The 26,717-nt window shown below is 48.5% G+C and overlaps 1 protein-coding gene and 1 non-coding gene across 2 annotated transcripts in view; one reads left to right on the top strand and one right to left on the bottom strand.

The window, feature by feature from the left end:
* Positions 1-558: 558 nt before the first annotated feature.
* The window catches only part of LOC119442701 (cathepsin B), a 41,904-nt gene continuing 15,745 nt past the window's right edge, over positions 559-26,717 (bottom strand). The window contains exons 3-7 of the mRNA XM_037707668.2: positions 22,562-22,686; positions 16,953-17,185; positions 15,895-16,011; positions 14,661-14,789; positions 559-1,029 (exon numbers count right to left, since the gene is read on the bottom strand). Of these exons, the coding sequence (XP_037563596.1) occupies positions 953-1,029; positions 14,661-14,789; positions 15,895-16,011; positions 16,953-17,185; positions 22,562-22,686 (681 nt within the window). The 3' untranslated portion in view covers positions 559-952. The remainder of the gene's footprint in view (positions 1,030-14,660; positions 14,790-15,894; positions 16,012-16,952; positions 17,186-22,561; positions 22,687-26,717) is intronic.
* LOC119443232 (U2 spliceosomal RNA) lies at positions 16,570-16,752 on the top strand. The gene has a single exon (XR_005190205.1). It is a non-coding gene; the product is annotated as a U2 spliceosomal RNA (small nuclear RNA).

Genomic DNA, 26,717 nt, shown 5'->3' on the forward strand with positions numbered 1-26,717 from the left:
CTGTGTACGCGCGCATCCGTATTGCCATCCCCGGCTTCCACATGACCGGGGGGGCATATATTGAAAATCTAGAAGGCACAGCGCCTTAGCAACCATGGTTGAACGCTATTGGCTGAAACACCACCGGCGACGCTCGACGCCCTTTGCTGTGAGAGTACACAGCGCTGCTTAACGCGGTTCGCGCTAACCTGACCTAACCTAGCCTATAGTCTATCGTGGGCGACACGTAAAGGCAATAGTCCTCACGGCGTGAAATCAGAGCGTCGTCCGCTCTGATTTTTGTCGTCCGCTCTGATATCTGATTTCCGATATACGCAACCGGGAGGTTATATATATATATATATATATATATATATATATATATATATATATATATAGTTGATTTCATTAGTTGGCACGTATTCAAAGGAATGGAGCGGCGACTACGACGTTCTGCTGCTGAGCACGCAAGGTCGCAGTTCGATTCCCTTCGCACACATGTTGATGAGCTCAGCTCGGGAGAACGCTTGTATACTTACCTTATGATGCATCATAAAGGTACACCAGATACTCAATGAATGAATGAATTAAAAACTTTATTTATCCCTCTTGCAAGGAAAGGGGGCAATGGAATAGAGGGTGGGGGGAGGAACTACTTCAAGTAGGCCTCCTCCACCATCTCGAAGTCCATCTGGAGTCCTCTAACGCGGCGCCCTTGACAGCCCACTGTGCGGCTATGGTGACGTAAAACTTTGTCAATTTTATTACGAGTAGTATATAGTAACATCGAGACACTGTTTCGGGAGTTTTATTGGCGACACTTCTCCCAAATATGAACCTGCATTACCGTATATCATTAAACGGGTAAACAAAAAATTGAAAGGGTCTGTGTAAGCAAACAACAACAGATGCGTAGCGAAATTAGAGCACGTTGCGCTACGCTTGTTGGCTAAAAAAATGCCCGTGAAGAACTTCAGTATCTTGGGAGCCCAGCAACGACGTCGTTTTCGATGCCGCACTCGTCCGATCCGCGAAGGATCTTGAAGTAGCCTGCGATCAATGAAACATGCACGTCAATCGTTTGAGGACAGGCTCACGTCCTTTATATTTATGTATTTCAGCAGTAAAATATGATAAGCCATGTTAGTTGGTACTGGCCTAAAACTGCGTACTGTGCATTTTATATATGCCAGTATACGCTGTGCAGTCTCACGTTTTAGCTTAGTCTAGTTATAGCTGACCGAGTGCAATCCTCAGTTTAGTGAAGCTCGGGAAAAAAAAAACAAAGTATGCCCTTTTGCAAAAGATGTCACTGGAATCACGTGTCACACAGCGCTATAGCGTGAACTACAGGTATAAAATACAAATTCGTAAGTGCACGTGCAACCAGCCTCACTTTCGTCGCTTTTCTTTTTCATCATTTCTCTTTCTAATAGCGTATCCAGTTTAAGAACGCACTCGCCAGTGCTTGACTTGCGTTCAAGTTTCTTTTCTATTTCTTTTTCTTTCTTTTTTCATTCACCTTCGTAAACTCAACAGAAATGGTCCAAGGACAAAAGTTCTGCTTGAACAAAAGTTCTGCTTGTTTATACAGCTATGGATAGGTCTAGCGTAAGCTTCGAGACACAAATGAATTGCCTGTGTCTAATCCGCAGTGCCAACGCTCCGTTATCAAATTGTGGGTGTTCTTTTTTTTTCTTTAACTGTAATTGTTAACTGCACTGTTGAAATTAAAGATATGCTTATCATTTTTATTTGCAAAAGAGCATTGTGTCGCGCATAAGTGTGTTTGTGCATCGGTGCGATATGTGTGCATCTGTGTGATCTTGAGAAAGTTAAAATCGGGGCGCTTGCACAGAACATTGGAGAACGCTGGTAGTTGCGACCAAGTTCTAGCTAACTGCATATTTCAAACATATCTGTCATATGTGTGTATTACTTTGGCGCATTTAGGGAGTTGTAAAATACTTCCGCGTGCCTGACAACTCAGCCTCTCAAATGGGCTCGGCTTTAGTAGCATGTGACTGTTGTTGTTGTTGTCGTTGTCGTTGTCGTCGTCGTCGTCGTCGTCGTCGTCGTCGTCGTCGTCGTCGTCGTCGTCGTCGTCGTCGTCGTCGGTGTTACGTGTTATGAGGAGATGTTGGCGCACAAATACGGCGTCGCGTACTCCTTGGCTCTTGTAGGTGTGGCACAGTTGCATATAGCTATAGTTTTGTGCACCTATTTGCAATAACTCTTCTTCAGCTCTATCTCCTACAATCTGACTCATTTAGACATCTGTTCAAGTCACGCTCTTTGCCGCATACCGACATTATCCCTTTCACTTTAAAGCGAAGAACAAGTGACCGTTGTAGTGTAATCCTTAGGGCAAATTCAGCCGTTTTCCTCGCTCTTCTGATGCCGCATGCCTGCATAATTAACTAGTCAATTTTATTATGCATAAAGCACCCAGCTGTTTTTCCCATGGGAATTGTTTTTTTTTTTCTATTAAGGTGCAGAGGTTCTAATCATAGGCTTTTCTTGAGCGCCTCGCGTACGTGATAACACGCACACATCACCTGTCCAAGGACGCTGCCTAAACTCTGCACCTGCATCGCGAGAGGTGTTGGCTAATCGTGCAGATTATACTGCACATGAAAGAGAGAGAGAGAGAGAGAGACAACGAGACGTTGTTCCAGCACCGGAGCTCAATCTCCACTGATTTTTTTTTTTTCTTCGGTCCCCAACGCCAGCCAAGAAGTTCCCGCGCTCCTTGTGACATCGCCTGACCTCGTCTTGTTTCCTAGGGCGATCGCGTTGACGTCGCTGGCGCTATCATAGCCCCCCCTCTAGAGAGCAGCATGATCTGCGAACGATATTAGAAGCTCCATGAAACTCGGCGAACTGAAGTAGCCTAAGCACCGACCGGAAAGGAGACGTCCGCGGCTGAATTGAGGGATGCCACTGTGGGAGTCGCCTCGCAGTAAGCTGGCTTCAGCCGGTCAAGTGCGATGCTGTCAGTTAACTTTCCCATGAATGTCCACGATGTACGTGGACTCGCGTCTCTACAGTACGGGAAAGCGTCCGAGGTAGTGAGGCTGGAGAGCAGACCGAACATGTCCATAGCGCACGAAGACGAGGGTCAGTTGAAACTTAACGTGTGTGTGCTGGAACTGAACGCGTCGGACAGGGTTTTCGAACCCGGAAGCGGCCACGAAGGAGGTGCACATATTCGTGAGTATACAGAGCAGCCGAAGGTGGTTGTGGTGAGAAGTCGGTGGGCAGATGGAGCGTAGTACCGTAAACGAGCTCTGCTCTCGAGCGCCCAATGTCCGACTTCAAGGTGCACCGGAGCTCAATCTCCACTGATTTTTTTTTTCCTTCGGTCCACAGCACCAGTCAAGCTCCCGCGCCGCTCGTGGCATCACCTGACCTCGTTTTCTTTCCTATATAGGGCGCATTTACTAGCATTTTCTTTATTTCTTTCTCTTCTTGTGGTGTCGACAGCGGGTTGTTGACCGACATTGGCGTTTTGAACTTCTTATAGCCGAGAGCCAGACGCGCATCCAAGGCACTTTTGGCATGGTAGTTGATGGGCCATCAAGAAAAAAAATATACAGGTATGTACGTTGCAAAGCTAACTATATCAACACGTGGTCTAGGCTTACAAAAACGCCAACGTGATGAAATGAGAACACTTGACTTTGACAAAGCGCCCGGGCAAACGCGATGAGGAAGCATAGAACCACCGGCGTCATTACAGTAACGCCAGCGAATGACGGCTCCTTTTGAATTTCTACGGTGCTTAAAAGTCCTGGCACCGTTGTCCTGTTAATCGGAAGGTAATCAGGCAAAAGTAGTTCTGTAAGTTTGGGCCACCGAAGCACCTGGACTTTGTTTGTTAGTTTGTTTGGTTATTTGTTTAATTGTTTGTTCGTTTCTTTGTTTGTTTGCTTGCTTGTTTGTTTGTTCGTGCTTTGTTTTGTCAAAGCGACACACTTTGTGTTTTCAACACGTGTAATGGCGTGCTTGTGAAGCTGTTAGATGGCGGATAACATATAGCATGCCTAATCAGCACACAGCGAATCATACCAAGTTTAAATTCAAGCGAGGCTGATACCTGGTGGTCATTTATCAACTGGGCATGAATGATAAACATCGTGGTACGCTGAACTCTGGCGCGGGTTTAAGTTCAGACTCCTCCGTCATTTGTCATATATCTGACGCGCGCTGCTTAAAGTTCAAATGTGCGCGAGATGCGTAACTAATCGAAGAATGAAATCTCGACATCAGCTAGTTGGTACTTGGCTCTAGTTAACAATACTAAGACAGTACACGAAAAGATGCAAACGACATGCAGGGGATCTGTGTGCCTCGTGACCGCTTGCGTGCGTCTTGAGCGCTTTTAACTTAGTACACATATTAACTAGAGTCGAGCAATAAGGGTGGCAGGAGATTATACTAAGGATTTACGCCGGGCTCTAATTCCTTCAGTCTCATCATCCGGGACCAGCGTGTATATATATATGAACGAGAAGAAAGGGAAGCGAGGGGCCCGATTTTTTTTTAATAAGCATATCATAAGAAGCCAACAAGCAATAACACCAAGGACAACATAGGGGAAATTACTTGTACTTATTATTTGAATTAACGAAATGATAAATTAATGGAAATGAAAATGGATGAAAAAACAACTGTCCGCAGGTGGGGAACGAACCCACGTCTTCGCATTACGCGTGCGATGCTCTAACCATTCAGCTACCGCGGAGCCGTTTTCCCATCCACTTTCTGGGGTATTTATGTTTTTACAACTAGAACTAACCCTGGGAGTGTTAGCCAGCGCCACCACTCACAAACCATAGGGCGGATGTGGAACATCCTTTCTGCCGCAGGCGTCACGAGCACGTGATTTTTTTGGGTGATGGCAACTGGTCAATAAACCCACATATGCTTCCTGAAGGCATCATTGTTGCCGGATTCGAGCCCTCGTTATGTAGTGAACGAGAAGAAAGGAAACCGAGGGGCCCGATGTTTTTTTAATAAGCATATCATAAGAAGCCAACAAACAATAACACCAAGGACAACATAGGGGAAATTACTTGTACTTACTAATTGAATTAAAGAAATGATAAATTAATGGAAATGAAAATGGATGAAAAAACAACTGTGCGCCGGTGGGGAACGAACCCACGTCTTCGCATTACGCGTGCGATGATCTCACCATTGAGCTACCGCGGAGCCGTTTTCCCATCCACTTTCTGGGGTATTTATGTTTTTACAACTAGAACTAACCCTGGGAGTGTTAGCCAGTGCCACCACTCACAAACCATAGGGCGGATGTGGAACATCCTTTCTGCCGCAGGCGTCACGAGCACGTGATCTTTTTGGGTGATGGCAACTGGTCAATAAACCCACATAGGCTACCTGAAGGCATCACTGTTGTCGGATTCGAGCCCTCGTTATGTAGTGAACGAGAAGAAAGGGAACCGAGGGGCCCGATTTTCTTTTAATAAGCATATCGTAACAAGCCAACAAACAATAACACCATATATATATATATATATATATATATATATATATATATATATATATATATATATATATATATATTGTGAGACGTCGGCCGATGCGATGCCTTTATTTCTGAGCAGCCGCCCGAGTCAGAGACGAAGCACCGCACGAGACAAAAGATGATGATGAGTCGTATGTACAAATGAAGACGACGATATGCACAAATAGCGCTCACACAAGATGATGAGTCGTATGTACAGATGACGACGACGATATGCGCAAAATGCGCTCACACTAACTTCCCCCCTTCAGGAAAGCGGTCAGCAAGACCGCAAGCTAGAAAGGGTAGGTACGGCGAATGTAAGGTTTCAGGCGAGAGACGTGAACGATTTCAGTAGAGCGGCGGCGGCGGTCAGTAGCTGAGCTGACAGGAGTGACGCGGTAGTTAACGGCCGAAGTTCTTTGCAAAACGGTGTAGGGGCCGAGATATCTCTGGAGAAACTTTTCACAGAGGCCCGGTGCGCGAACAGGTGTCCACAAAAGAACTTCGTCGCCTGGGCGGAACGAAGCAACGCGACGCGTCGCATCATAACGAATTTTCCTTTTGTCCTGAATGGTAGCGGTGTTGGCGCGAGCAATTTCACGGCAGCGGGCGATGCGAGCAGCAAATTCTTCAGGAAGAGACGCGGATGGAGCCGCAGGTGCTGAAAGGAGTGTAGTGTCCAAGACGAAAGACGGCGCACGACCGTACACAAGGAAGAAGGGACTGTAATTGGTTGTACGTTGGACGGCAGTATTGTACGCAAACGTCACGAAAGGTAGGATGGTGTCCCAGTTGGTGTGATCGGGTCGAACATACATTGACATCATGTCGGACAAAGTTCGATGAAAACGCTCGGTAAGGCCATTTGTTTGCGGATGGTACGCTGATGTGGTCTTATGGGTGGTGTCAGAGGCCTGGAGGACTTCACGAAGAACATGCGAAAGAAACATCTTGCCACGGTCACTCAGGAGGACACGAGGTGCGCCGTGGCGCAAAACGATAGCGTGCACGAAAAAGTCGGCGACTTCGGAGGCAGTACCAGAGCGGAGAGCAGCTGTCTCCGCGTACCGCGTGAGATGATCCACTGCGGTAACGATCCAGCGGTGACCAGCGGGCGTGAGTGGGAGGGGTCCGTACAAGTCTATGCCCACAATTTCGAAGGGGGTGGACGGGCATGGTAGAGGCTGCAGAGGACCGGCTGGAAGGGATGTCGAGCGTTTTCTGTGTTGGCATGACGCGCAGGAGCTAACGTATTTGGCGACAGAGACGGAAAGACCCGGCCAGAAACAACGCGTTTTGATGCGGTCGTAGGTCTTAAGAAAGCCCAAGTGGCCAGCCGTCGCGTCGTCGTGAAATGCTTCTAATACTTGGAGTCGAAGTGAGCGAGGTATGACTGGTACCCACCGGTTACCGGAAGGATGGTAGATTAATCGAAATAACGCTCCACCCTGAAGCTTAAAACGTGAAAGTTGTCGTCTTAAGCGACTGTTGGGGGGTCGTGCCAAGCCAGTAAGTCGGTCGATCAGCGTTCGGCAGTATGGGTCAGTACGCTGGAGTGAGACGAGGTCAGTGGACGGAAGAAAGTCAACTGAGGCAACCGCCTGTCCCGGGCTACTGGACGTGTTCTGAGACGTGTGGCTAGATGGGGACGTGCAGACCGAAGGTGAAGCATGGGCGTTTGGAGACAGCGGGCAGCGTGACAAAGCGTCGGCATCTTGATGTTGTTTGCCGGACCTATACGTGACAGTAAAGTTATATTCCTGCAAGCGCAGTACCCAACGGCCTAGGCGTCCAGACAAGTTTTTCAGGGATGATGGTCGGTCACAATTGTGAAATGGCGGCCGTAGAGATAGGGTCGAAATTTTTGTATTGACCACACGATGGCGAGGCATTCCTGTTCTGTAATTGTGTAGTTGCGCTCAGCAGGAGAAAGCGTACGACTTGCATAAGCCACGACTTGCTCTTCAGATTTCTGATTCCGCTGCAGCAGGACAGCGCCAAGTCCATGCCCACTGGCATCAGTGTGTAGAATAGTAGGGGCGGTTGCATCGAAATGACGGAGCACGGGCCCTGACGTGAGAAGTCGTTTGAGGGTCTGGAAGGCGGCTTCACAGTCGTCCGACCACACAAAGGACGCGCTCGAAGTCAGAAGTTTGTGTAGAGGAGCGGCGATGGTGGCGAAGTCACGGACAAAGCGGCGGAAGTAGGACGCGAGTCCTAGAAAGCTGCGGAGTTCTTTAAGTGTGGTTGGTGGCGGAAATTGCAGCACTGCAGCGATTTTATCGGGATCAGGCTGGATGCCATGCTTACTGACGACGTGGCCCAATACTTTAATGCTTCGGCTTGCAAAGCGGCACTTTTTAGTATTGAGTTGGAGACCAGCCTTTGCTAGACACGTCAGAACTTGGTCTAGACGTTGTAGGTGCTGGGAGAAACTCGACGAAAAGATGACAATGTCGTCCAAGTAACAAAGGCATGTCTTCCACTTTAAGCCACGGAGTACTGTATCTATCATACGTTCAAACGTAGCTGGCGCATTGCACAGTCCAAAAGGCATCACGTTAAATTCGAAAAGGCCATCAGGTGTAGCAAACGCAGTCTTTTCTTTATCTTGCTCATGCATTGGAATCTGCCAATATCCTGAGCGCAAGTCGAGGCTCGAGAAATACTCGGCACCTTGTAAGGTATCCAAAGCATCGTCAATACGAGGCATAGGATAAACATCCTTGCGGGTAATTTTGTTTAGCGCCCTATAATCGATGCAAAAGCGCACAGAACCATCCTTTTTCTTAACAAGCACAACAGGAGAAGACCAAGGGCTTGCTGAAGGCCTTATAATGTTGCGTGTCAGCATGTCGTTCACTTGTTCTTCTATAACTTTTCGCTCCGAAGGTGACACACGGTACGGGCGACGGCGAATGATGCGAGAGCCGTCTGTTTCAATTCGATGAGTAGTTACAGTGGTCTGACCCAGGCCTCGCGAAGAAACGTCAAAACAAGCTGCATGCTTCATTAAAATGGTGAGGAGTGCATCCGTCTGGGCCGGATTGAGATCTCCACTCAAGGTGGCCTTAATAGCACTAGTGTGGCCTTCTGCGGGCGTACAATGCGCGGAAGATGTGGCAGGCGAAACACTGACGACACATACCGGCGCAGCGTCGGCGAGCTTGGCGACGGTAGACCCTTTGGGCAGTAGTAGTGGCTCAGGAGTCGTATTAAAGGCTGTGAGGTTGGCATAGCCACTCGAGAATCGGACCAAGCAAGAAGCGATGGCGAGTCCTCGAGAAATGCAGCGCTGAGAAGGTACAACCAATGCGTCTCCGTCGACAATGTCTGTTGACTCAAGGGTAAGAACACGTTCTTCGTCTGGTTGTATAATAAAATCCGCTGCTGCAATGAGGTTGGGACACGGGGAATCGAAAACAGGATAAGTCTCGGTGTCGCTGATGTGGATGCTTGGGTCGCCGCACGAAATTAGTGCAGAAGCAGCAGACAGGAAGTCCCATCCTAATATCATCTCATGAGCGCACGTCGAAAGCACCGCAAATTGCACATGGTGACGAATACCGTCTATCAGGACGCGAGCTGTGCACTGTCCGGTAGGAAAGATGGGAACGTCATTGGCACCACACAGGACCGGACCAACATACGGCGTTTGCACTTTTCGCAGACGGAAGCACAGTTCACGATGTATAACAGAAATAGCGGCTCCAGTATCTACAAGGGCGTCGACGGAAACACCTTCCACACAAACTGAGAGCAAATTGGCGGGGCGAGCAGGAGGAATTGGGACAGTCCGATACGATGCAGTTTCTCCTCCGAAAACTGCAGCCTCTAGTTTTCCGGACGGGTGTCCACAACGTGGGAAGCAGCACGCAAGGGCGATGAGGAACGGCGGTAAGGTGAAGGAGAGCGACGCCGGGGCGAGCGGGATGCTCGAGCCATGTCCTGGGAAGGTGAAGGAGAGCGACCGGAAGAGGTTGTGTACGGTCCGGGAACGTACGAATCTGGGCCTGGTATCCTTTCTCGCTCAAAGGTGTCATAGCCTCGCCTTTCACCTGGGTGACGCCCGGGAACGTAGGAGTCAAACCTATGTGCGCTGTCTCGCTCAAAGGTAGCATAGCCCCGCCTTTCATCTTGCTGACGCCGACGGCAGAAGCGAGAAATGTGGCCGCGAATACCGCAGTAGAAACAAACAGGGCGCGACGACCGCCACGGAGAGTAGTACGGCTCTGCAGGAGTATTCGCTGCCAGCGAAGCTAGGGGGTCGCGGTAAGCTTCGGCACGTGGAGACGGAACGGTCGAGGGAGGCCGGGAGGCAATTTCGGCATAACTTGGCGGACGAAATGGTGCAGTAGACTTGTCCATTTGGACGTTTGTCATCGACGCCAGTTCGTCCTTGACGATGTCACGCAGTCCAGGAGGAGCGGGGCGAACGGTTGCAAGCGTCGTAGGTCCAGAAAGATGGCCGTGAAGCTCCTCCCTGATGAGAGTGCGTATCAGGGCGCGCAGCTCAGCATCACCGTTGAGATGAGGGTCGGTAGAGGCGCGTGGCAGGCGAATAGACTGGAGCGTGTCTAGACGCTGGCAGGCCGTGATAATATCCCCAACGCAGTTTGGGTTCTGCATGACGAGAGCATTAAAGGCGACCGTGTTGATGCCTTTCAGTATGTGGCGAACGCGATCAGCTTCCGCCATGTCACTCTGTGCGCGGCGGCAGAGAGCGAGGACGTCCTCAATGTAGGACGTATAGGACTCGTCTTGCTCTTGTATGCGCGTTGCCAGCTTCTGTTTCGCGACGGCGGAGCGTCCAGAGGACATGCCGAATATCTGGCGAAATTGCTGGGTGAATGATGACCAGTCCGAAAAGTCACTTTCGTGGTTAAAAAACCATGTCTTCGCAACTTCGGTCAAGTAAAAAGCGACATACCGCAATTTGTGCGTGTCGTCCCAATGATTGGCGTCGCTGGCTCTGTTGTAGTGATCGAGCCAATCGTCGACGTCGTCGCCGCGGAGGCCGGCAAAGACGGGAGGATCTCGGTGTGTGGTGTTCACCGTCCAGGTAGGCCCAGCGGGCTGAGCAGAGGTGGTAGCAGCACTGGTGGACGGGTTGGTTTCTGCCATCACCGTGGTAGGCGAGAGCAAACGACGACCGGATCGGAGCTCCAGGGGAATCGGGAAAGTAAGAGGACGTGGGAATCGAAAGCACTCTCCACCACTTGTGAGACGTCGGCCGATGCGATGCCTTTATTTCTGAGCAGCCGCCCGAGTCAGAGACGAAGCACCGCACGAGACAAAAGATGATGATGAGTCGTATGTACAAATGAAGACGACGATATGCACAAATAGCGCTCACACAAGATGATGAGTCGTATGTACAGATGACGACGACGATATGCGCAAAATGCGCTCACAATATATATATATATATATATATATATATATATATATATATATATATATATATTGTTACGGTTAATGTTGAACCGGCTTTATTTAAAGGACGAGGTTGATGCTGAAGTAAAGATGGCGTCCTGAGGCTGCGCCAGCTAACGTCTTCCTCCTCTTCTCCTTGCCCGGCTCATGCCATAGCAATCCCCGGTTGCCAGACGAAGCCCGCTGGGCAAGTCCAAATCACTCGGAAAGCGTGGGGTGAAACCGCTTAAGACGAGCAACATGTACTAACTGGGTCCGGCTAGACCGACGACCAGCTGACGTCAAGCGTGCCACCACGTACGTCAAGTCACTCAAGCGATCTACAACGACGAATGGGCCCGTGTACTGGGGTAAAAACTTTTCGCATAAGCCACGCTTACGTAGCGGGGTCCACAGCCACACAAAGTCTCCTTTAGCGTACGAGACAGACTGGTGTCGGCTGTCATAGCGCTCTTTCGATCGGTGTTGCGATGCCACAGTACGAAGACGAGCAATACGCCGGGCTTCTTCGGCAAGACAAAGCGTCTTGGCAACAGAGTACTCGCTGTGAAAGTCAAACGGTAGTATAGTGTCAATGCAGCTTAGCGGTGGACGTGCGTAAAGGAGATAAAAAGGACTGTAATCGGTCGTCTCATGCTTTGCAGTATTATAAGCATAGGTGATGAAGGGGAGTACGTCATCCCAGTCTCTCTGATCGGAAGATACGTACATGGCCAGCATGTTAGTTAAAGTTCTGTTCGTACGTTCTACAAGCCCATTTGTCTGAGGGTGATAAGGCGTTGAATGGCGGAACTGCGAATTGCAGAGACGAAGCAGTTCTTCTACGGCGTCCGCAACGAATTGACGACCGCGATCGCTAATGATTACACGGGGGGCACCATGCCGAAGAATAACGAAGCGAAGCAAAAAGGTTGCAACGGACGCAGCTGTTGAAGATGGTACGGCCGCCGTTTCCGCGTAACGGGTCAGATGGTCGACACATACGATCACCCATCGGTTGTCGTTAGATGATCGGGGAAATGGGCCCAGAAGATCAATACCCACTTGTTCAAATGGCAGGCGAGGCGGCGGCAGAGGTTGGAGAAGACCTGGCGGAGCGGTCGTAGGGCGCTTGTAGCGTTGACATTGTTCGCAACTGGCGACATAGTGCTTGACTGTGTCCCGCATTCTGGACCAGTAAAAACGTTCCTGTGTCCGGTTCAAAGTTCTGATGAATCCTAGATGGCCAGAAGTCGCATCGTCGTGCATGGCTCTCAGTATGTCCGCTCGCAGACTCTGCGGCACCACCAGAAGGAAGCGTGCGCCTTTCGCCGAATAATTGGTCTTGTAAAGCAGGCCGTCACGGACACAAAATCGACCGGTGGCTCCAGGACGCGATGCGGCTACAAATAGAGGTTCCAAACTAATATCATTTTCCTGCTCTGCTGTGAAAGTCATCGAGTCTGGGAATGTACAAGAAATGAGAGCAAAACAGTCATCAACATTGTCTTCGTCACACTCGGTCGTCGTCGTCAGAGGAAGACGGGAGAGACAGTCCGCATCTGTGTGGCGACGCCCAGACTTGTAGGAAATAACGAAGTCGTACTCCTGCATTCGAAGAGCCCAACGTGCCAGTCGTCCACTCGGGTCACGGAGATTCACCAACCAGCATAACGCGTGGTGGTCGGTAACGATAGTGAACGGGCGTCCGTAGATATAGGGCCGAAATTTGTGGACAGCGAAAACAGCTGCCAAGCATTCTTGCTCGGTGACAGTGTAATTGCGTTCCGCCTTATTCAAAGAGCGACTAGCATAAGCCACAACGTGTTCAGCTTCTTGATGACGTTGCACGAGTACGGCACCGATGCCGATGCCACTGGCATCAGCGTGCACTTCCGTAGGTGCGGACGCATCGAAGTGACGCAATATGGGCCCTGACGTTAGTAGAAATTTGAGCTGGCGGAACGCGTCGTCGCAAGCCGATGTCCAGTTGAAAGGGACGGCTTTTTGGAGAAGACATGTTAGGGGGTACACCACGTCGGCGAATCTTGGGACGAAGCGACGAAAATATGAACACAGGCCCAAGAAACTCCTCAACTCCCGCACTGACTTCGGTGCTTCGAAGGAGCTGACAGCCTCAATTTTCCGTGGATCTGGCCTCACGCCGTTCTTGTCGACCAGATGCCCAAGTACTAACGTCTCAGTTTCCCCGAAACGACATTTCTTGGAATTCAGGATCAAGCCAGCTTTTTCGACACAATCCAGAACAAGTCTGAAACGGCTGTTATGCTCACTCAAAGTGCTGCCAAAAATCACCACATCATCGAGGTAGCACAAACAAATTTCCCATTTAAGTCCTCGGAGGATAGTGTCCATAAATCGTTCGAATGTTGCTGGCGCGTTGCAAAGGCCGAACGGCATAACGTTAAATTCATAGAGACCGTCTGGTGTCACGAAGGCCGTTTTCTCCTTATCGTCTGGGTGCATGGGTATCTGCCAATACCCTGATCGTAAATCCAGTGATGAAAATTAGGCAGTGGAATGTAAACAATCAATGACATCATCAATTCTAGGAAGCGGATACACGTCCTTTTTGGTGACCGCGTTCAGTTTCCTGTAATCAACGCAGAACCGCCACGATCCATCCTTCTTCTTTACTAAGATTACTGGTGCTGCCCACGGACTAGAGGACTCTTGAACAACACTTTTCTGTAGCATGTCTTTCACCTGTTCAGCGATAACTGTCCTCTCTGCGGAAGAAACGCGGTAAGGCTTTTGCCGAATGGGGTGCGCAGATCCGGTGTCAATTCTGTGGCGGGCACGAGAACGCGGGAGTGAAGACTGCTTCTCGCCTTGTGTGAAATCGAACACAGAAAGATGTGCCCACAAAACTTGTGCGAGAGCGTGGCGCTCATGTGAGGGAAGCGCCTTGTTGATCATCCGTAGGATCTGTTCTTCAGAAGTGCTTCGGAGATCGCTAGTATGAGACTGCTCCTCCTCGCTTAAAACTGTAATGGAGCTGTACGTAATCTCGTCAAATTCCGCGAGCTTCATATCACGCGGGAGAACAGCAGGGACGCAAGAACAATTGAAAGCCCACAAATTTGAGGCGCCATTCACTACTCTCACGACAGAGCGTGGCACAAGTACATCTTTCTTTACGCAGCTCGACGTAAGTGGCTGGACTTGCGCGTCAAACGATGAAAGGTCGGCAGCAGCGACATTGACAGGGACACGTGACAGCGACCAAGGGGGTAGCAGCAAATCGTTCGAAACAACACAATAGTTTTCCCGGGTAAAGATGTGTCGGCAAGGGTGGCGACCGCTCGCCAGCTTCAGACCGCAGCCTGACGCCCCCAACCAGTCGCCAACGCCGTTCACCGTCACCACGTCGACGTGCTACGTCACCACCGCCGTCGGGAAACTAGCCGGCGCGGCCGATGGAGGTAAGGTCGCCGGACAGTCTGCGTCTCTGCGAAATCCTCCTCTGCCTATTATGATGCTGAAGAACAAAGTGCGTGTGTTAATTTATAGTATACCTGCAACAGCATTAGTGGATACTGGTGCTACCGTTTCCGTCATGAGTGTGACTTTCAATATATATATATATATATATATATATATATATATATATATATATATATATATATATATATATATATATATATATATATATATATATATACGCTGGCAAGAAAAGCAGGCACGTTAAGAACATGATTGGGTCACTGACCTCTGTCTCCCCACTCCGAGTTCCACGAGTTGGCGGCCAGCCAATAGGGGACGCCTTCCTCGACGCCCCAGCCCAGCAGCCGGATGGCGTGGCCGCCCAAGGCCTCGGTACTGTGCCTCTTGTACACGCCTGCGCATGCGTAAAAGCGTCAATCCGCGTCGTGTGCGTATATCGGTGGCTCTGCGGTGACACCATCGCGGTCCTTATTAACAACTAAGGAGCCCGTGAAAAAGAAACGTAAAACGACTTAACGCTGAGCACGTTTGTAGGGATTTAGTACGGAAAGATGGAGGAGACCTGCATGACACACACACCCACACAAGCAGGACTATAGAAGGACGGCTCTGTTGGTAGGTCCCTTAATTGGCACCACACAAATGCCACTGTGCCACAAAGCGTGCACAAAACACGATCAAGAGCGTTCCGTCTTCTTATTGGATGTACTTTCTTCCGTTGCCCGTGCGCTCCAGGACACGCAGAAAATCGTGATGTCACACTGCAGTCACAGGTACTGGCTTCTATCGCACTTCTGCGTTTAGCAGGGAAGAAACTACATTCCTAAATATTTGGGATGCCGCTCTGCACACTTTATGGTGATCATAGTCTTCGTTGTATCCCTGTAGACATTTTTCTTTTCATTTTGAACATTGCATAAACCCTTGTTGAGTAAAAGGGTAAGCCCACAAGTAAGCATATCTGCATAGTACATAAATCCGTATGACCTCGTATGAATTTGAATTGCATTGAGTAGAAGCAAATTATTATCATCTTTTTTTGTTATCAAATATATAACGTATGTATAGATTGTCCATGCATGGATAGTAAGATTTTATACAAATCATCTGTTAACAGAGTAGACTTTCTAAAATGATATTTGCATGGCTTCTATATATAGCGGGAAAATAATGTTATGCATCAAATCGCGTTCTTACGCTAGAGCATGACGCCAGCCACTGGTGACATCTGCCGTATTATAAGAAAGGCGGCCGAAAGATGGCAAACAGCACTTACAAACCAAAAACTTTCTGCCATTCGGCCTCTGCCGTCTTTAAACACCTCTGTATCTCTCTCTCTCCTCCTTCCGCTCTTCAGTGTGTAATGACGGCTCCAGTTATGATTTTCTGTCGAGAGATATTTTGGCAGACACTACCCATTCTTGATCGATGCTCATACCAAAATGTTAAATCCTGACGTTACTTCGAGGCCCGTGTGTGCTAATCAAGCGTATACGTACCAGATTTGTAGTGGGGGAAGTCAGAGTAGACAGTGAAGTCCGCCTCTACTGGACCGTTGGTCATGATTTCTGCTTGGATCTGCTTTGCCACCGAGGGTACCGAGTAAGAGCTGTTGCCTGTTCGCGAACACGCAAAACAAAAACAACCTTATTAGTGTTGCCATCTGGGATGACCCTTTTGTTTAGCCATCGTGCCCATGTCGGTACAACGTGAACCGCCTGTACAACGAGAATCCAAACGAGAAAAAATTCAGTGCCATTCCACTCTGTGAAGGTGAATGACCAGCGAAGCTGTGTATGTGGTGATTGTCCGTTGCTCCTGTGAAACGTTCCAAGTTTGCATAATCAGGGCCACATGGACGGTTCGCATTTCTTTCCGCCTCGCGGTCCTGGCGGACAGCTCGCTTACGCCTGGCGTCCGCGGCCCGCTCATCGTCGCTGGTTTCCTTCCACTGCCGCCGCGCCCATTCGCTTTTCTGTTCACGTCGTCGTTCTTGGTAGGCAACGCTGTTCTTCAGACCGTACAACAACCGGCCTAGCCATTTCACAATCAGAGCAGAGCTGAGGAAAGGAGCCCACGTAGAGCATGACGTCAGGAGTCAGTATACACTCAGATTGATAGGCACTAGTTTGAATACGCGGGATGGCGTACACGTGTATGGTGCGAGCGTAGACATGACCGACGCGGGTCAAAGTGTTGTATCTATATTCTTATCAGCTTAATATCTCATACGGATTGAATTTGGACCCAAGATGTTAAATTTAATTTTGCAATGTGGCGGAGTGATTGAAACCTGCTTCACCTCCGCTGCCGGGTGGGCCCGGTATTGTATTACATCAATTTACCGCATATACGATCAATTTTAGTTTGAGACAGATCAGTCAAGATTGAATTGCGAAAGTGAAGCATGATGTATGTGTATTTACGCGTTCTATAAGCGTCGCAAAGGAACTGACGCGTTTCAGGCGTTGGAGCACATCGAAGTACATACTCTCGCCAGCTCTGTGGCCTCAGTTCGAGTGCGTCTATCTACTAGATTCCCAGCGTTGTCACTCACCGTAGTGCTTGTCCTTCATGTAGTCCACGTGGTAACTCTTTCGACACATGTGCACGCATCGTGGCGTGGGAGGGATCTTCTTGTCGCAGGGTCCCAGGGTACCGTTGACGTGATGGTCGCACCACTTGATCGGGTACGGCATGCAGCCTTCGTCCGAGTCGTAGTTGCCGCCCGTGACGATGCCCTTGTGCACCCAGAAGCTCCAGGCGGAGCCCGGGTAACCGCCTTGGCACCTGCGTCATTCCATAGCACATTTCTGATTATGACGTTCTGTAATAAAATGCTACGGGGCCGTGCAATCTTAGTTTCTAACCTGATTTATTGCTGACGCATTAAATTAGAATCCCGTTGTTTAGAGCTCCTCCAAGAGAGAGAGAGAGAGAGAGAGCAAAGGCAGAGAGGTTAACCAGAGGCGAGTTTCCGGTTTGCTACCCTGCACTGGGGGGGGGGGGGGAGAGATAGGGGTTGGAAAGAGGGCAAAGAGAGATAGAGAGAAAAAAGTTGCAGTGGGTTAGCTCGGCTATGCCAGGATATACGTAGCGTTAGCAAAGGTTCCGCTGATTATTCTTAGCTTTCCTGGTTGTCTCCTACGCTCAACCGCTAATTGCCAGGCAACTACTTCGGGATCCGATGAGTCAAGCTTCTCCGTTCTTCTGCGCTGTTGAGCAGCATTTGCGCTCTCCTTCTCCATGGCTATACCACACTGGCAAACGCCAGTCAGAAGCGCAGCGGCTCCAGCGCAGTGTCAGACGGCGACTGCACAGCGAGCGCGCGCCGGCGCCAGTGCGTCTACCACGGCTACGACGTCACTCCTCTGGAATGCGCAGACCGGCGGCGGAGTGCGCGAGAGGTGCCAGCTCCGGTGGCTCCGGTGCAATGTCAGTGTCATTGTCATCACTGATCTTTGCGCATGCGCAGCACGGCTCTTGATGTGCCGCGCGAAACGGGCTTGGCTAGGCCAGTGTAGCTAACGCTACAAAAAAGAACCAGGAACAGGTAACAGAAAAGGCGTTCCAATCACAGACGTTCACATAGGCCGGTCGATCTCAAGAAGCGCAGTAGCCCTTGCACGGTCTTCTGATGCGACGTCAAGTCTCGTCGATGTTGCAAAATTCTTTCTTCCGACAAAGGCTGGTGGTCCAACTGATTCAGCACTACGGTAAGCAATTGTCCACCAAAAGTTTCAATGTACCAACAAGCTCAATTTGCAACCAGTCTGCAATTGTACACATCATTCGACGAGTCCGAAGTCCAAGGCGTCGACGCGTCATGAGACGGGCCTATCCCCGAGGCACTGTAAAAGCCGTGAGTTGTCGGATCCTGGTGTGATTGCACAACGTATTTGCAAAGGCTTTTTAATGCAAAAGCGCCGAGGTTCGAAGCTGGTGGAAGCGTTAAGTCGTCAGCAGTAGAGATAAGCAAGCAGATGTTTAGAGTATCGGTGAAAAAGAAAAAAGAAAACAAGGAAGAAATGGAGGTGGGATCGTCACACGCATCGTCAAACTTTGCGAGATAAAGCTGTGATAGGTAGGGCGCTGGATTTTGATATGGAAACACATAAGTAGCTCACACAGGCTAGATGACTATTTGTCGCCACCCCGATTCAAAGGGGATGCCATTACAAATCATCATAATCACGAGGAGGTTGGCGGACGATCATAGATACTCGAAACACACTATCATTTGGTAAATGTCCATCTATCAAATGATATTAGGGAGGCGCCGATGATAAGGTATCACAGTCGTTCTAGTGTAAGCATGAGGACCTGCGCGTTACCTTTGTTCCTGTGTGTGTGTGTGTGTGTGTGTGTGTGTGTGTGTGTGTGTGTGTGTGTGTGTGTGTGTGTGTGTGTGTGTGTGTGTGTGTGTGTGTGTGTGTGGTGTGTGTGTGTGTGTGTGTGTGTGTGCGTGTGCGTGTGCGTGTGCGTGTGCGTGTGCGGTGGTGTGTGTGTGTGTGTGTGTGTGTGGTGTGTGTGTGTGTGTGTGTGCGCGTGCGTGTGTGTGTGTGTGTGTGTGTGCGTGTGTGTGTGTGTGTGTGTGTGTGTGCGCGTGTGTGTGCGTGTGTGTGTGTGTGCGCGCGTGCGTGTCCTTTTTTTCCTTGCCAATTAGTCTTTAACATTTGTTGTTAGCCATTTCAGTCCTCCATATGTGGCCAGTCCCTCTCATGGCTACGTGCCTTGTGTTAGAATGAACATCAACACGATCTGAGGCGTGCAGGCCCAAAATAGCGTACAACGTCTACCAATCCGCGAACTTCCAACACGTGCAGTGTGCGCGTTCAGAGTAGCTGCTAGCATTTCCGAAATATCGTGTGCTCTAATTGCACAGCCAGGGACGGCACTGACTAATGAGTCGGGACATCCGATGGTGCTTAGCCAAATGGTTCCCGTCGATGACTCTGTTCCCCGACGAGGCGCCTCGCCCTCGCTCTACCTCGCCTCTTAAGGGCATACGTTGCTATTTATGCAGAGCAAGAGATCCTGGAATCACCTTTGCGATTAAAGGCCAGCAGAAACCAGCCTCTGTTACGGCTTTACACTTTTTTTAACCGATGTCTATGCCATATTTCGAATTGCAGTTGAGGGTGGTAGAGGATTGCATAATGTGATTGCATAACAAAATTTGCAGACATAGAGAGGGAGGGTGCTGGTTTGACAAGAAACATGTATAATTGGAGGTCTCTCGAAATGGTCTTTCCCCTCCCATAATCCTTAACATGTTGATGATGATAACGACGTCGTATAACCGGACAGCTAGAGGAGATCGGTGGGGTCGTTTGCAATTGTATTTCGCTGACAGACGGGCAAAATAAATAAATTATGGGGTTTTACGTGCCAAAACCAGTTCTGATTATGAGGCACGCCGTAGTGGGGGACTCCGGAAATTTGGACCACCTGGGGTTCTTTACCGTGCACCTAAATCTAAGTACACGGGTGTTTTCGCATTTCGCCCCCATCGAAATGCGGCCGCCGTGGCCGGGATTCGATCCCGCGACCTCGTGCTCAGCAGCCCAACACCATAGCCACTGATCAACCATGGCGGGTACGGACGGGCAGAGTTCGCGAGAAAAAAAAATGCGAAAATTGCGTTACTAAGTAACTAATCAATTTTTAATTACCGAGCTTAGGACATGTTTTGAAATGGCAGACTTAGCTGGAGCCATCCACCCTTTTCAATGACAAACGCGGACCATAGAATCCTTCTATCGGTAATGGTCAATACTGCGGGAATAAAGGAAATATCAGGCTGGAGCCAATGTTTTGACAAGGTGACTTATTTTCGTCAGGACAACTGCAGCTCACTGGCAGACAAGTGAGCGAGAGAGATAGATAGAAAACTTCATTTAATAAAGTGGCTGCGTTTTCAGAGGCCCTCTGTCCAGACCGTCGCTAGCGGATTTCGTCAAGCCGACTCAATTAAGTCCGCCAGATACCTTTCATCCTCCCGGTGTGGTAGCTTGAGTCAGCCACACGGCGATTGGGCGAAGTGTTGGTGGAGGTTGCGAGCGATAGGCTGCAGAGTATGTGTGGCGTATCAGGGTATTCTGCGCAGCATGCGCATTGTGCTGAGGGGTCGCTGGCAAGGCCCCATATCCGATGTCGGTTACGGCTTTGGTTAAACCCTGGCTTCGGTTTAATTTGGCACTGATCTTGGGAAGATTGATTTGTGCTCTTGGTAAGTGCGTAAGAGGAGTCGCATATGAGAGGTACGTTTGGCCTGGTTTGGGCCAGTGATGTCAGGAAGGCCGGTGTAGTGTAGTGAGGGCGAGCTGGTCAGCTATTTCGCAGACAATGAAGGTTAGCGACCGTCATTGCCTCTCCTTCTTGTCAGTATCCCTTACGCGCGGTTATCCCAGTGCCTGTATCAAAATAAGTGGCCCAAAAAGCATGTACAAGTGCAGCTCAGTGCGAAGTCAATGTTTCGACAAGAGGAGTTGTCTTCGTCAGGGAACTTCTTTTTCGCCCAGACGAAGACAAGTGTACCCCTTCTAGAAACAACGGCTCCAATTTGAATCTTCCCTTATTTGGCCACAGCAGATTACACCGCGGCTCCACCTTCCCGTGAACCTTCGTCTTTATCGGATTGCTAATAGCTGTGTGTTTCAGGACGTCCGCTTTCAAAGTTTCAATTTGTCATTTCTCCTTCCCTTGGGCAATCACAAACATGATGCCGTACGCGACGCTACTTTCCAATTTGGTCGTGGAACATCTGTTTGTTCTCGTTTAACTTTAGCTGGCCCGCTGCGTACGCATTATAAATTCGAGCGCGTCAGCATTTGCCTCGACAGCATTATCATAACGCCCTCCCACTCTTTTCATAAGAAAGACTGGTATCTTCTTAAGAAAACTTGTTCGTGTATGCACAACTCCAATGTTAATTGAGGCCGTCTGCTGGAGCACTCATACAATGCGTCAAGGGTACGTGATTCGGTAGAGAGATAGGAAAAGAAAATAATGTTGACAATTCAAGTGCGATCTGCATTCCAAGGAGCCAGCTGCTATCACATTTGAGAGCGCATTTAGTCTGTGCGCAATGCACAGGTTGGCGCGCATTGCGTGCTCCGACTGCCTATATCACCACAGCGGCGTCGATCAATGGAGCTCTGGATTTAAATTCTGACGTCTGAAAGACGGCGATGCGAGCGCACAACGGATCTTTTTGCGAGTCATTAAAAGTTTACATCTGCGATGAGACAAGAGAAGAGTTTCGCCATCTCTTTGTTCATTCCATGTCGCAAGTGTTCCTTCAAGGCAGGAGCGAACTCCCGCCTTCTCCATTTCAGCTTCTTCAAACGAACTTGACGGCATTGTCTTTAAGTGGCGATGAGAATCTACCCACCGGAGTAGTTTTCTTTTTCTCGAAAGCTGAGGCTCTCTCTAAGTTGCTCAAGCAGTCTCGCTATGGAGCCACTACGAGTACTTAATTTAGATATAAGGTTAGGTTGGCAGGCCTGTCGAAACAAGCTATTCGTGGGTGGCAGAATAGTCTTGTGCAATAGACTGCAAGTCAATCAAGTACATATCACCTAGTGTTGGGATATATTTCTAGAGCAGGCGTTCGGTGCACCACTTCGCTGGCTGTACGCTGCATTGGTATGGCGTTACAGGCCTCGACGATGACGACGACGGTGATGGTGATGCTGGCTGTGACGGGGATGATGATGATGATTATGATGGTTATCATTATGTTGATGATGATGGTGATATTGATTACTATGACAATGACGACGACGACGAACAAGGTACGGACGGTGCACGCGATAGGAGAACAGGCGGCGGAAACGGCTCAATGGTCACTGTTGTTCTGTTGGCTGTCTGGCCCTTGCACCATCTACACTGTATACCTCCCAGTTTCGACCGATTACCACAATGTGTTTAACGATAATTAACGCAATAAAAAAAACATTGTGTGAATCTCTACGAACCACAATTTTCGGGTAACCTGGCTGCAGTTTACGACGCACGCTTCGGGTTGCGAAGCGATGACGGCTGGTTTTCTGTAAGCCGACGGGTTTGCGGAGGCAGGTACCATACCGCCATAGGAAGGGGCAAATGGAGGGATTCGGATTAAAATACAATGGAAAGCGCTAAACACTGCCGTTCACTCACCCCATTCCGCAGCTTCTGCAGCATGACAGCAAATCGTCGGCGGAAAGGTGGACGACCACCTTCGATCCTCCTTCCGGAGAATGGATGCAGGTCCGGTCCGACATGGCTTCCACGGCCCCAAAAGCCTGTTAAACAAGCGAGTGGGGTACTGGTTTAAGCGAACTGGTATCTGCAGTCCATGACGGCAGGATTTTCCGCTCAAACTACGCGACGAAAACACGTGAAGAGACAGACGCGAGCACACGTTGCGCCGTCTTCCTCCATAGTTAGAGTGCAATAGTTCGCCGACATGGGCTACTGTTAAAGAAACAAGACCCCCTTTGTATTTGCCGTTGATATAGACACAAGAAAATAAATGAAAATGCTGATAGCTCTTCGCGTAAAATTGCGACTGAAAGGACTTGCGACAGTCAAGTTCACGTTTTACTTGCGGATGTCATCGCTGACGTACATCATATCACACAAAAAAAAAAAAGGAAAAGTCAGCTGTTCGTTGCCGGCAATGGCCAACTAGCCAATACTTTTTTGTGGTAGGCTGCACGTGCTCCTTGCTCATCAATTACTGCTTTAGGTACTCATTGACGATCTTGTGCTAACAAAACGCAAGAAGCTACGGGCCATGGTGAGACATGTGATTTTGTTGCAGGATGGTATTGTGGCGCCATCTAGCATGAATATGGCGAAGGACGGTTGTTGCCCCCGCTATTTCGATAAAAACCATTGCATCCTCAGCCGCCTTTTTATGTCATTTTTTTTTCTTTTTATTGCATGATTGTACTTATGACACGCAACAAATATCAGACAAGATGACACGACCCAATGGAAACCCTAATTATAACTTGCTATCGCAAGTAAAATATTGCTTTATCGCATATCTCTTAGGCACATTTGACACAAAGGAATCTTTAGAGAATAGGCTTCTCTTACCGGTGAAAACACTGCGTATAACTTGCTCTCGCAAGTAAAATTTTGCTTGATTACCTATATCAAAGAATAGCTCCTCTTAGCAAGTGAGATTAGTCGAAGATTAGCGCCATGCGTTTGCGTCACGTCATTAGCACTGTCCATTGAAGAGTTTGGTATTTATGTGGGCGTCAATCACGGTACGTCAGTTTCGTGTCTTTCTTATCTTCATTCTTTTTTTTAGTGCTGTTTTTATTTTGGCCTGTTTATATGTGACATGCTCTTTCAGAATAAATCAGTGTTGGAAGTCAGCGCTGTGCGAGTCCTCCCGTGTTCTTTTCCTTTGTTGCGTTGTTCTTAATTCAAAAACTACGTATAACTTGCTATCTAACGTGTAAATTTAGCGTGATTATAGATCTCGGGGCCACATATGATGCACCGGAAGGTTCAGACAAGAGGCTTTTCTAGCCAGTAAGAACACTAAGCACAAGAAAAAGAAAACTGCCTGGTCTTAAACTTTGATCTTCGCTGCATACGCATCAACTTGCACCCTCGAATAAAAAACGTAATGCTGGTCAGACTTTTGCGGCAGTGAATTCTTGCCTCGCATCAAACTTCATTTTCTACAGTTCTCATACACTTCGATATAGCACGTTGACTCTCCCAATGGAAGGCGTTCGTATACTTTTTGTGATCAAGTAGGAGGAAGCAGGACATGGCACCAGAACACCGAACACAACACCTTCCAGCCTAACTGAAATTCGTACTCTCGCACTCAGACCCATGGGTCACGCGATCCGGTGAAAAGGTGTCACGAATAGCGCACGAAGACCCAATAAGAAGGACAAGCAATAGCGTGCAGTCACGAACAACACGCGCGAAAATAACTCGGCAATCACTCGGGCGAGCGTAGAGTTGTCACGCACTGCAAGAAACACTCGGGTTCTTATTAGTTCAAATTCTTGTTTCTAGCGTCGGAATTGTATACTTTGTGCATCTGGACGGCAAAATAAGAAAAGGCAAAGTGAAAATTTCGCAGATTCAACACGCATGCTGAAATCAATATGAACCGAAGCTATACAGTGAAGTGGTTAAAACATGATGTACAACTAACAGCGGTACGTACAATTGTGCTTGCTTTCATCCAATTGAACGTATGCAATGTTTATGCTTGTGCACCATAAGCTTTAAAATTTCCAGTTTAATTTTTCATAATATATCGAAGCCTGAGACATCTAAAGTCTCCAAATTCGTCTTTATGAGTGTGTGACCTATGTTCACAAATTATTAGCAGGCCGTTTGCACGTCCCACGTTTCCTGCTTCAAAGGTGCGGTCGAATTGCCTAATCTCAGTATACCGCGCCACGTGGACACTTTCGAAATTTCAGAAAAAGTCAGTGATCTGCCGCGCCATGTTTAGATAAATTATGTAATCCTGAGCGCTGCTTGAAGCGTCATTTCTTTCATTAGTTTTCACATTCGTTTTCACTCCGACTCTTCTTTCGGTCAAATGCACCACGGAAGGCATCGTGATTCTTGCAGGAATAATTGGATCAGAAATTGTTAAATTTCGGCGCACGTTAGAGAACCTCAGGGTGCTCAAATTATACCGAAATGCTAAATCTCAGCGTCCTTCATAGCTCAATCTGAAGGTTTCGGGCCTAATCAATTACTACGTATTTGCGAAGTAAATGCTGCTTACTTGCGGTGGAGTCATAGTATACGAGATTAACATGTTGAACACATTTGTTATCAGCGCGCAACTTTAACGCACCGCATTCTGCATGGTAAAACAAAATTTAGTATTATTTGTGCATGCTACCTTCAGCGCGACGGGGACGAAAACGTGAAGACGAAATGAAGCGTGTTTTGTCGCACTCGTATTTCTGTTCTTGGTGAATCTGTGCCGATTATTCGGAAGTTCTAATATTATTCGATACCTCTGTCCCATATCACCTGACCTATGTCCCGAATTCGATATTCGATTTCTTCAAATGTTTGATCGTGGTCGGATATGCGAGATAGTCTACTATACGATCATTGGCTATGTCAGCAATGAAAAACGCTTCATTCGTTTGCTCCACCAGGAATCATAATTAAGAGGCCACTGTAAGCAGAAAAAACCTTAGTGACTACCTTTCTGCTCATTCCCATTCTGTATGTTTCAAGGAACTTCCAAATAGCCCTGAGTGCATTGAAGGAAATAAACTTTTTTTTTTCGTCCATTTGTCTGTCCTGCCCATGTTTCTCAGAAAAATATTTGGTATGCGATTCCAATATTTTTTCGAATATTCGTGTGCTATATGACTAAAAAACATAATAGTGTAACCCTACTTTATGTCGATGTCGCGCTGGACCTATCACGCCGCACAATTTGCACCATGTAGCTCGATCGTCCCGACGGTGCGAACAGTCCATGATTTATTCATTCGTCGACGACTCTTATTCAATCATGCCAGGGTCACCACTTTTCCCCCGAAACTTTTCCATCGGAAACACAGCTGATATCGCACTTTCTCGCGCGCTGCGTTAAGTGCCGCTGTATTACGCCTCCGTGCGAGCTGGGGCCTGGGAACTAAACATCCGTCTTCCGGATTACAACTCCACCAAATGTGTATACGCGACCGGTCTGTTCGTTGCATACAAACTGATGACCTCGGTGTTTTTTTTCTTTTTTCTTTTTTTCGTTTCTTCGTCCTTTTTTTCTTGATTCTCGTTTGGGCACGCCATGCCACAATCCGCCAGTCCCCGATCGCTTGTCTGTTTTCGCTGCCGGACGAGTCGATAAAGGTCAAAACAAAAACGGAAAGGAAAAAAAAAGCTAGAAACGCTTCTCGAATCGACCAGTATCCCGCGACTACCACGCTAAGCATGTTATGCGCCTGAAGAAACCGACCCACGCATGTTGTACATCGTCCGTCCGTTTTTTTCTCTCTCTCTCTTTCTTTCTGTGACTCCCACTCTCTCTCTCTCTCTCTCTCTCTATATATATATATATATATATATATATATATATATATATATATATATATATATATATATATTGAGCTTTCCCGCGGCCGCCACAGCTTGCAAACTGACATGCCAAACAGCCGCGGCGCACCGCGGCGGCTTATGTAATTACAACACCCATCGATCAAAGGCTGAGGCAGAGAGCTCTGCGCCGTGGTTGGCGGAACGCTCTCCGGGGCCCATTCGCACAATGCTTGCAAGCATGCTCGTCGCGGGTCGTTCTATTGATTGGCGGTAAACG

The sequence above is a fragment of the Dermacentor silvarum genome, chromosome 2, assembly GCF_013339745.2.
Source record: "Dermacentor silvarum isolate Dsil-2018 chromosome 2, BIME_Dsil_1.4, whole genome shotgun sequence".
Classification (NCBI taxonomy): Eukaryota; Metazoa; Arthropoda; class Arachnida; order Ixodida; family Ixodidae; genus Dermacentor; species Dermacentor silvarum.